Consider the following 11,784-nt stretch of genomic DNA (forward strand, 5'->3'; position numbering starts at 1 on the left):
AGGAAGCCCTTTCAAGAAAAGAAAGGTTAACGAGAAGGGAGGGTTTTTGCCCATTGGATTTCTAAGTCCTCTTCCTCCACAACAACCGTCGTCGTCGGATGCTGTTTTGTATCTTCCGGCGCCGGAGTGGGCTTCCAATACTACGCCTAACCGTTTCAATAAGAGTGTTAACTTTACACTTCAAGGTTGTAAGCAGTTTTGGAAAGCCGGAGATTACGATGGTCCTCCTGCACGTGCCTTCGAAACTTCAACCGGTGACTTTTTCTATTTTTATTATTTTTTTCCATTTAGGCTTTGTTTTTTCTTTAATTATTAATATTTGTTTGGTGTTACTTATTGAAATTCTTACTATATTTGTTGAAATTGAAATGATTGTATTTTAGTTTTATTTTATCACATTACATATGCTGTGGGTAACCGATGGAAATAAGATTAGTTGATTTTGAGTTTCACCCTTGATTCGGCCAAACAAAGCCTTAGCATGGAGTTAGGGGTTATTTTTCGTGGAGATTTTTGAGAAGAGAAATCCTCCGTGGTTCTTATATGACATTGATCTAGAGTGAATATTATAGAGTTAATTTGGTATGGGGTTAGGTACACGGAATTTTCATTTTGATGTAGTTATTGGATGTAGCAATCACATTGGGGATTGAATCAAAATTATATGTTATTTCTCATCTACATAACATTCTCATCTTTGCCACATTGATATCGGAAATTTGGTATTGTGTCGCTCATGAAAAACCTAGCAGCCCTACACTCTTAATAGGTAAATCTTATTTAGTTAGTTCATTAGTGGGTTAGAGAAATAGTTAGAAGAAATAAGACATGGTTTCTATCTATAAAGACGAAGGATTAGGAGAGAGCTATCTGTCACTTTAGATATCAGTTTCTACTTTCTATTGGTTTCCTGTTAAAACAACATTTTTTATATTTTGTTTTGCTTCAACAAAAGCCATGCTCTTTCTAAATTTGTATCGGCATCTCCAACTGCTCAACAAATTCTCTCTGGACTTTCAAAAAGGGATTGTATCAGTTGTAAAAAGTAGGCATTGTACTGTAGCACCTACACCTATTATTGGACATGCTCAATAAGCATATTCAAAACCTTTGATCCTTGTCTTGTGTTTGGAAAAGGTATTGGTGGGAGAGATAAATCCTCAAGGAAGATTACTATTTGGTTGTAGGCATACCTTCCACGTGATTCATCATTCACCTAAAAAAGCACACCCAAGACCAAATTGAAAAGATAGTGGATTAAAATTAATACTTGGTGTAGTCCTATAATTATAGAAAAGTATATTGCGTTTGCGTTACCTACTTGGTTTTTCAAATCAATAGAAGTCTTTTTGATTCCTTCAAAAGATATCATAACATTCTTGGAGGGATTATTAGATTGGAATCTTGCCATCCATAAAAATCCCAACAGTCCCACCCTCTCTTCACACCTCACCTCAGTGTTCTTTCAACTCTCTCGTAGCTTTCTTAGTGTTTTCTGGCATCCCTCACTTCTATTGATATTCTCGGGTCTTTGCATTGTTACTTTTCTCTCACATCTTATATTTCCTAGGCTCTTCCTTTTCCACAATTTTTTTGCAAGTGATAAATGTGCATTGTCTCCTCAATCCCATCCTTCCGAAATTTTGTAGTTATGGATTTATTATGCCTTAGATTCATGGTGATTATATATATTGACTCTGAATTTCAAGTTTTAATTTTTAATTAAGGATGAAAATGCCCATAATTTTGGGCATTTCTTGACCTTGGAATGTTTATATATTTGCAGTATAATGATAATTTTACCTTGTATCCATAATCTTTGGTATAATAGCCATCACGCTATTCACTATTTGCTATCCTACTATTACATTTGTGGGGTTGGCCGCTCCTTAGCAGCTATCCATGACCGGCAGCCCTGCTCTCTTGAGAAATATCTTGGGACTTGGCTGATCCTGGATCATTCTAATTAGCTTAGCTAGTTGTCTGTAGACAGTCATGTGTGTGTATATATATAACTTGGATTCAGTACTTCAATCAAGAGTCATGACCTTTTATGAACATTTTGATAATACGACTATAGCCTGATATTTCTTGTAAAATCTGCAGTTGGTATGGATCATGTCAGGGTTCACCCCAAGTTTCTACATTCTAATGCCACAAGTCATAAGTGGGCTCTTGGAGGTAAACTGAGAATATTTGTAACCATGGTTAACCGTTAGAGACTCATCATAATATACCCTACTTTGATTGTTTTTCTGCAGCTTTTGCTGAGCTTTTGGACAACGCATTGGATGAGGTATGTCTTGCTTCACGTCCTTTAAATAAAGCACTGCTTGTGATTACTTTCCTCCTTTACTTACTTGAATTTGGCTTCAGGTTTGTAATGGTGCCACATATGTAAATGTAGATATGCTTGTGAGTAAGAAAGATGGCTCCAGGATGTTGCTAGTAGAAGGTAATTTAATCTATCTATCATTTACTTATTTAAATCTGTGGAAAGAAAAATGAAAAAAGGTAATAGTTGTTCTTAGAATTTGGACATGAGGCCTAACTCAACCCCCACAAAACTAGCTTGTAAGAGGACAACTGCCCGAGTCTTAATTGCACTGCTTAAGCCATATCAGTAGTTGATGTGGGTCTCCCAACACACCCCGCATGCTTACGATTTGACATCTGGAGAGTGAACAAATGCACATGGAATAACAGAGATCTTGGTCCAGAAGCTGATGTGTTACATAAAAAATAAGCTCTGGATACCCTGATTAGAACTGATGTGTAGAAAGAAATTTAGAGAAAGAATTAGATTGCTGAAATTGTATTATTTTGCTATGAAGTACAGAGGGTAATTACAGGTATTTATAACCTGACTATGCAAGCTTAATTAGCTGCTAACAGTTGATAACGATTTTTGTACGGTTACAACAGACTAGGCAGGTTCTAGACTCTACTTAACTGAAGCATAACAAAACCTAACTAAAGTAACGCGTAACAGCAGGCACAGATCAGAGTACAAAGCTGCAGCATAATATCTATCACTCTATCAAATAAGCACTGGACTTTTATACCTGTAAAATTAGCATTTATAATTTGACATGATAAGAAAATATGGATAAGTTGTGTTAGAAATTTAATATATAAATTTCTTGTGCAAAGAATCATTACAAAATTGTTTTGTACGCTCCTTATTTTCTTTTTCTGCATTCAAATTTAAATGTTTGATTGTTAATTCTTATTTCAGATAACGGTGGTGGGATGGATCCTGATAAAATACGTCAATGCATGTCGCTGGGATATTCCGTGAAAAGCAAGATAGCAAATACCATTGGACAATGTAAATATTTAATTTAGTGTAGAATATAATTGTTGGGTATTTCATTTAAGAGGGCATACTGATCTTTTCGTGGTCATGACTTCACGTGATAGATGGAAATGGCTTTAAAACTAGTACCATGAGGCTCGGAGCTGATGTAATTGTGTTCTCCCGTTGTCAAGGGAAAGATGGGAAGAGGTTTGTTTCATTTTTCTTTTTGCTTCATTCAGTTTTGTTTACAAGTTTGAGATGCGTTCTACGTATAGGGAGAATTAAATTCTGAATTAGTTGTTTAGAATTTGTTGTTTTTCTTCTACTAGTCATCAAGGAAACTTAGCTATGTTTAAGTGTTTGTTGGATTTAGGATGAATATTTGCATACACGGAAGTCAAGTATTTGTAGAACTTTTTTTAGCAGTGGAGTGTCATGCCATCATACTATTTTTATTCTTAACTGAAAATTATAAACCATAGCTCTTAATTTTTAATGCATTAAAAAGCCCATGCACTGTACAATCAATCATACTGACATAAAGTTTGCAGCTTAAAATGAACACTTCTGATAAGTCCGAGTTTTCTGAATTCTGATGGTTTTATTTTAAAAAGTAAGTGTCAATCATGGTTGTCAAACTCTCAAGTTAACCCTGGGAACCTTACGGTTTTACGATTCTAGGTTTTAAAATCGAGCAATACACTTTCAAACTCTTCTTTGATTTAAACTTGGGTAGACTTGCGAGTTCGAGGATGATTGAATGAGTCTACAACATTACAATTACTTTCCCCCATACATGTCTAAAGTGGTAGGGAAGTTCAATGTTTTTCAAAAATCCCAAAATGCAATGGATGAATGATAAGGTTGTAGTGCACAAAATATTAACCACACAATTGTAGCACTTGACTCCATAGATGCATTTAACATCCTACTGTGTATCCATCTGCAAAGGTGAGCGGCGTTTATAGAGTCTCAACACCATAGCAACTAGATAGCAAGAACAAAACCTTCATTTACTTTTGCAGTGAACCCAAAGACTAACAAGATGAATGAACTCAACTGTGTTGACCTGAAACCCAGCTCTACCAAGTTTAATCCAACTCCAATGAAGGGAACCTAGTCTCAAATTCTTCATTCTATAGTAATTTTGAACTTTGTGATTTGTCAATTTGTTGATTGATTTTTAATTAGTTGTGCTCTTGTTGTGTGCTAAGTTGTGAATCTCATGATTTGTTGCGAGTTTGTTCATCAATTTTGTGTTGTGATGCTCTGTTTGTGTATTGAGCTATGAACTCTATATAGTATAAATTTATTGGCTGCTTACAGAATATCTTTGTATTTTTTTTTGCTGTGGTTTGATTTGTTACTGAGTTAGAATGTTGGATGATTACTATGCACATAGTATTTAATTGTGTTTTGAACTTTTATTTTGGTATTAGTTGAATTTATGGAGGTTCCACAAGTTTAGAAGACTCTCAAGTTTCACAATTTTGGTGTCCATTAAAATTTTGCACGGTCTATCATTGACACGATAAAAAATTGTAGAGTTATTCTTAGTAACAGTGAAAACACGTTTAGGTAAACAATATCTATAAGTGCTTGTTCAATAAGTGTTTATCACATAAAAACTTATGTTTGTCCAAATGAAAACCATATGCTTCTAAATATTTTCTCTAAGTCTCTAACCTCCCATTTATTTCCTCTCTTTGTTTGTCAAAAGGTCATAAGATTTTTTTTTTTTTTAACACGAGTAAATACCAAAATAAGAGGAGCTCACACAATAAGACCAATCCAAATAAGCCTCACAGAAGCAAAATGCCCCCAATGATTATGCTTGGGGATGGATTTCTCTGGCTCCTGTGCTTACTAATTAATTTATATTCATATTTTGTAACTTTGTTTTTTCATGGCATGCTTCTGTATCTAACTAGGTGACCTGGACATTTTATTAGGTCTACACAGAGCATAGGCTTGCTGTCTTATACATTTTTGAGGAATACACGGAAGGAGGACATTGTAGTGCCCATGGTAATTTGTTTTGTCTTATACCTGTGTAACTTTTAAGTAGTGTTACACTGCTCATAAGTTTTTACCAAATATATGTTTTACAAAACTCACCGTTGGATCAAAAGTTTGTATCATATAGATCACTTGTGTAAACTTTTTTACATAAATTTGGTATCATTTGACATGTCATTAAGACACATCAAGATTAATGTCTTTTAATAAAAGCACTTGACGTTAATTCGTGCTATACATTCAGTGACAAGGCATTTTCTTATTGAATTGTCTTATTTGTTGTTATATTATCTATTATGCATCTAACTGTGGTTTGTGCTGAAAATGAAAGCTGGACTATGAAAGAGATGGACAGGGATGGAATAAAATGTTACGAACCTCTCTGGATGACTGGAATAATAATGTTGAAACAATAGTCCAATGGTCACCATTTTCTGATGAGGCCGATCTTCGTCGTCAGGTAATCACTTTCTATTTGAGAGGAGGAAGGGGGAATCTCATCTTTTTTATTTTTTTTATTTCTTGGTGCTTATTGCTTAATATCACTATTAAGTCATCAGCAGGGGAGGGATAGGCTAGACCGAATGACAGAGGCATATACCCTAGCCTATGATAGGTTTGGCCAGACCTGATTTTTTTACATAGACAAGGCTCAGGGTTTTTTAAAAGCCTATTTATCTAAAAATGTAGACTACAAACCACTGAAAAAACCTTTTAGGTCTATGAGATTGACCTACTTAGTTAAATATAAAATAATTTTTTTTAATTATTATTATTATTATTATAATATATTAAGTTTTGCACTCTGTATTAAATCATAAATTTACTAACATTTTATGTGATTTAAACATATTGACCTATTTAAAAATATTATTGCAAAAGAATTTAAATAGGATGTCATATAATGTTAGATTAACTAAAAGGTCATGTTAGTTATCAAAATAAAACTTAAGTTCATTGACATATTAACTTGTTAGTCTATTTACGAAAGTGTACACAACTCACCACTTGAGTGGTGAGTGCTTTTGTAAACAATAGTGAAATAGACTTCTAATAGGTTTTCAGGGCTTGTCAGTTTTGAAAAAGGCTAGGTCAGACTTTAAAAATGGGCATATGACAGATAATAGGTCAAACTCAGGCATAACGTTTTCATAGTAGGTTAGCCTCAAATCTTGCAAAGTCTAGTTCGACCTAACCTATTTTTCCACCCCTCGTCATCACGTTATGTTTTATGTCAAGTTCATGCTCTTATTTTTTTCAAATTTTCAGTTCAACCTGTTGAAAGATCAAGGTACACGGGTAATTATATACAATCTCTGGGAAGATGACCAAGGTCAGCTGGAACTTGATTTTGATGAAGATCCAAATGTATGTCCGATAACTGAGACACATGTTTCTTGTACCAAAAAACAAAAAGGATATGTTTATAAAACAAATTGCATATAAATTCTTGTTTGTTTTTATTTCAGGATATTCAAATAAGAGGAGTAAATCGAGATGAGAAACACATAAAGATGGCTAAAGATTTTCCCAACTCTACACACTTCTTAACTTATCGACATTCACTGAGGGTAAGTAGTAAAAAAGTAATTATCAATGCTAATTGTTTAAGAAAAACAGCGCTTTAAGCTGATTCCTACATTTCTGTTCTGCTGTATATGTTTTTTACATAAAAGTTTTTGAAGTTTTGAAACTTTGAAAATAGAGAATTCATTAGTCAGATACTCTATAAAGATAATTAATTGAAATATTGAAAAATTATTTTAGTCCAATTTTATATTGACTATAGGCATGTATTTGACTTGTGTGCGAGTGTTATTATGTTTCTCATTTTTATTATTATTATTGTGGATGCAGAGTTATGCTTCAATTTTATATCTGAGGTTTCCTCGAGGTTTCCGAATTATTCTTCGTGGGAAAGATGTTTTGCATCACAATATAGTCAATGATATGATGATGTCTCAGGAAGTGACGTACAGGCCTCAATCTGGAGTTGCTGATGGGATTCTAAAGGATTCAAATGTAATTTGTCTAAAATTTGAAGTTTGATTTTCCTAACTTAAACAGTAGTATGATTTCGTCAATTTCTTGTGACAGATGGTTGCTATTGTTACTATCGGATTTGTCAAGGATGCAGTGCATCATATTGATGTTTCAGGGTTTAACGTTTATCATAAGAACCGACTCATTAAGGTAGAGTTTGCTATGATTAACAAAGGATGATGAACATCATCTTCTATTTTAGGTTTTATCCCTTCCTCCCTCGTTTTTAAAGTTTCTGTGGTCTAAGTGCATGTGATAATAATTTAAAAAAACAAAACTTTCTCAGATGATAATTTATGTCTGTGTTGATTTAATCTAATAAACAATTTGACATTAAAACAAAAGTTTTATATACTTACTGTTGTTCTTGCGGGCTAATAAACAATATTGATAGGATATAAAAAATTGTATTGTTTTCTTAGCCTCATCATTTTCCAGTTTGTCTCCTGTGTTTTTGGTAAGGATTATTAATATTCTTTGACTGTTGTGATCTGTTCTGAACAAGGTTTTTCTGTGTCTGATTTAAACCAACCCTGTGATGAGGAATGTCTTTTGAATCAAATTAACTTTTACTTGTTTGGTTGGAACTTGCATGTAAAGCAAAGGACTTTAAATATCCTTTTTTGTTCAAAAAATCAAGGCTTCCTTTGAACTACTAAGAAGAGTTAACATTTTGTCGGGGGGATCAAGTGCAAAAGCTGTTTTATGATAAAGCAGTTGTTGTGGGCTTCCCCTTTTAATGTGTTGTAGGACCTGGGAGAGTTGGTATTCTTTTTGTTTTGTGAAGGTGCCTTGTCATTAGAGTTTATTCTTACTCGTGGTTTTCATGTGTATCAGCCATTCTGGAGGATCTGGAATCCAGCAGGAAGTGGTGGGCGTGGGGTCATAGGTGACGCATTTTCTCTGTTGCTTTGATGCCCTCTTATCAAGTCAATTATACACATCTAATATAATGGTCATTTGTATTTGCAGGTGTATTGGAAGCCAACTTTGTTGAACCTGCTCATGACAAGCAAGGCTTTGAACGTACATTAGTTTTATCAAGACTGGAGCAACGGCTGATACAAATGCAGAAGAGTTATTGGTGATTCTTGATTCGTCATTGGGTTATTCATGATAATTACCTGCATAAACTATGACTTACTCTTTTACTAATTTGTTATTTTGTACTTTATTTAGGGGAAGTAACTGCCATAAAATTGGCTATGCTTCAAATCGAATTAAAAAACATATCAGTAGTTCTGCTGGTAAAGGTACAAGGCCTTGCTTTGATGTAGTGTGATACATATCGTGCTTGTTTAGGTTAGGGTGAGTGATATCTGACCATCTGATTTTTCTACCTATGTAACTTGTTTTGTAGATGCATCACCGGATCCTGTTCCAGAATCATCTCAATCAAAAAGGAAATATTCTGCCACAAATGGCAAGGCAACTCCATTGGCATCGGATGAACTGAATTCACACAGTAAACAAAAAAGGATACGAAAAGAAACCGAAAGATATGTTGAATACACAAATGGTAGAGACCAAAGTTCATCCGAACAATCATCATATGCTGATGATGACAGTGATCAAAATGATGATGTCTTGCCAAAGAACCAAACAAAGGGTGATAGTCGAAAGACACGTATTTTTGAAAAGTCATTTGGAAATAAGAATGTAAGTTTTCAGGATTCTACATCAAGGGAAAAAGCCTTGCGGTCTAAACAAGGATCTATGCAAGAGGTTGGGCATTATGCTATCTCAATTTTTCTGTCATCTCTTTTTCTCCGCTAGTATACATCCATGTTTTGCATTTTTATTAAGGCTGGATTTGATAATTTATAACTTCTAAATAAATGTGCTGCATTTTATACAGAGAAATGAATGAAGAGGGACCAAGACAATTAAAACAATATAAAAAATAAAAACAAGTTTCTAAACATCCTAACCTGGAAGAGTTTAGGTCTTACTTTTGAGGGCGTGGGGATAACATGGGTTTCAGGTTAAAGCAATGGCCTTAAAACATTTTTAAACATTAAGCAATTGAACATTATGTCTTAATGCTGCCACCCTTTAGTTACGCAAGCATGCTGAAACAGATATCGGCTTATTGTGGTATGTTAGGCATTTTAACCTAATTTACGGCCACGTAATAACTAATGCCAATAGGATATTTAAACACATAAGTTTGATCTATAGAGCATGTTATTGTAATTTTACTGTATGTTAGAAGATTTTTTTGCTAATATCTTATAAGGAAACCATCAGTCATCATAATGTGTAATTCAAGGCATTTGATGATTTTAATTAATGAAATTGTTTATAGTATGGATATCTCGAAATGACTTTTGGTGGAACTGATGATAAAATTGCATTACAACTCTGTCCAAGATCTTGAGAATTTTGTTGTTGTTGTGTTATTTGGAAATGTCACCTAAACAGTAGCTGAACTGCAGGCAAAAGATGTTAATGATTGTGAGCAACCACTATCTGATTCATCGTCTCTAGAACAGTTGAGAAAAGAAAATCGCGAGTTGAAGGAGAGGTATTGTAATTTTAGAAATTTTACTGCATTTCTTGGTTTATTTATTGAATATATAATTATAATTCATTCACTCTTATCCTTTTCCATTATAATGTTTCTGGATTATAGATTAGAGAAGAGAGAGGAAGAAATATTAGGGGAAGTATTGCAAGCTTTACGGGATGAGAAAGATAAGTGCAAATCTGTTGAAACTCGGGTATGAACCATGACCTTTTATTTTAGACTAATGTGTTGGAGAAACAGACAGCTAGCTGGTTTATTAACACTTTACTTTGACTCATGACCTTTTTATTGAACTAGGACATTTTAAGCATCGGTTGTTTGGACACACATATTAAAAAATAATAGTTAGATACGTTTAGACCTTTACCCTTAATTTATTTAATATATGTTTGTAGTATTTGTAAGGGTACAAAGGAAAAAACATCGTTAATTGTTTTAGTTTCCTAAACAAACTAAAGTTTTGGAACAAAAACAAGTTTAAAGGATCAAAGATTAAGAACAAAATTTGTTAATTTTTTAAAACAGAAAACTGTTTTTGAAAAGCTAGTCTAACATAATTTGAGGACATTGAATATGGTATTTGATGAATTCATCTTCCCCCTAAATTTGTTTTTTCATTGGTTAATTTTGACATATATCTTATTTTTTTTATCAGCTACGTGATGCAGAACAAAAGATTGAAGAAATGAACAAGGAACAAGAAACTCTCATTGATGTGTTCTCTGAAGAAAGGGATAGACGTAATGCTGAAGAAAAAAATTTGAGAAAGAAGCTTCAGGTTCGACATCCTTACCTATTGCCCCTATTCCCATCCCTCGAATACATAAAAATGTGCCATAGTTTTTGGATCCACCTCTCTACAGTGAGCAACAACTTACTTTAAAGTATAAAGTAAGTATTATCAACTTTTGATTAACAAATAATCAAATAAAAGATGAATATTGCATGTTCATCATAACTAATCATGGGATTGTTGAAATAATAATAATATAATTTTCTCACGTAACAATTTATTCTCTATAGAGGAGATTTTGCTCTTCTAAAGTGAGTAAAACAAAGATAGATATTATAGTTACTCATTATTGGTTATGTATGTATATATAATCTTAACCATTGATACATCAATAGTTTATATTAATTACTTTATTTTCTAAATTGAATTGTTAACTTTTTTAGAAGAGCCTAATCTAGAAGTGTAACCCCTTTAGAGGGAACACCAAATTCATAGTTTTTAGTATTATTGTTTACAACCCAAAATATAGTACACAATCATGTGCCTCACGAGATTTGTCTTTCCTTTTAGGAAGCATCAAATACCATCCAAGAGCTGCTTGAGAAGGTTCGATTGCTTGAAAGGAAGTCTTCAAGCGGCAAATTAGAACGATGAAACTACATTTAATTACTGTGGGCTTCTGAGTGGTGCATCTATGATTGACATTGGGAGCCTAATTTTTTTAGTGGGATGGTTTATTTTTTTAGGTAGTTCCTTATAGGACCATTTAGATATTGTATATAATTTCTGCCTGTCTTTTTCTTTTTTTATTGATAAGCTTCTGCCTGTCTTTTTTGCTAGCATTGAATTTTCTGGCCCAGTAGATAGGAATGGCTTGTTGGCTAATTGAACCTTGTTATTTTTTAACATGGTATTTGAAGCAATTCTACGTACATAGAAACAAGTTTATTGGTATAGTTCTTTCTCCAAAACTGATGAGACTATATACTAAAATCAATTGAGGCAATCGAAACACTAATGTCAAATTGAGGAGGAAATTTGCGAAAGGGTTCTGTTTACAGGGTTTGAAGTCGTACGAACGCCCATAAAAATATAAATGATTGTGATTTTTTTATAGGTCAGAGGAAAATGTTACTAGAACTTCTTTCATAACAGTGT

General features: G+C 33.5%; 1 protein-coding gene across 1 annotated transcript in view; it reads left to right on the plus strand.

Annotated features, from left to right (window-relative positions):
* Positions 1 to 11,582, plus strand: part of LOC101489973 (protein MICRORCHIDIA 7-like) — a 12,862-nt gene extending 1,280 nt beyond the window's left edge. The window contains exons 2-21 of the mRNA XM_012716733.3: positions 1 to 254; positions 2,107 to 2,181; positions 2,262 to 2,296; positions 2,377 to 2,455; positions 3,239 to 3,331; positions 3,424 to 3,508; positions 5,254 to 5,329; positions 5,652 to 5,780; positions 6,590 to 6,688; positions 6,790 to 6,891; positions 7,178 to 7,342; positions 7,418 to 7,513; positions 8,201 to 8,252; positions 8,336 to 8,447; positions 8,543 to 8,616; positions 8,724 to 9,088; positions 9,802 to 9,890; positions 9,999 to 10,086; positions 10,549 to 10,671; positions 11,197 to 11,582. Coding sequence (XP_012572187.1) covers positions 1 to 254; positions 2,107 to 2,181; positions 2,262 to 2,296; positions 2,377 to 2,455; positions 3,239 to 3,331; positions 3,424 to 3,508; positions 5,254 to 5,329; positions 5,652 to 5,780; positions 6,590 to 6,688; positions 6,790 to 6,891; positions 7,178 to 7,342; positions 7,418 to 7,513; positions 8,201 to 8,252; positions 8,336 to 8,447; positions 8,543 to 8,616; positions 8,724 to 9,088; positions 9,802 to 9,890; positions 9,999 to 10,086; positions 10,549 to 10,671; positions 11,197 to 11,280 — 2,275 coding nt within the window. The 3' untranslated portion in view covers positions 11,281 to 11,582. The remainder of the gene's footprint in view (positions 255 to 2,106; positions 2,182 to 2,261; positions 2,297 to 2,376; positions 2,456 to 3,238; positions 3,332 to 3,423; positions 3,509 to 5,253; positions 5,330 to 5,651; positions 5,781 to 6,589; positions 6,689 to 6,789; positions 6,892 to 7,177; positions 7,343 to 7,417; positions 7,514 to 8,200; positions 8,253 to 8,335; positions 8,448 to 8,542; positions 8,617 to 8,723; positions 9,089 to 9,801; positions 9,891 to 9,998; positions 10,087 to 10,548; positions 10,672 to 11,196) is intronic.
* Positions 11,583 to 11,784: the final 202 nt, after the last annotated feature.

Source organism: Cicer arietinum, chromosome 6, assembly GCF_000331145.2.
Source record: "Cicer arietinum cultivar CDC Frontier isolate Library 1 chromosome 6, Cicar.CDCFrontier_v2.0, whole genome shotgun sequence".
NCBI lineage: Eukaryota > Viridiplantae > Streptophyta > Magnoliopsida > Fabales > Fabaceae > Cicer > Cicer arietinum.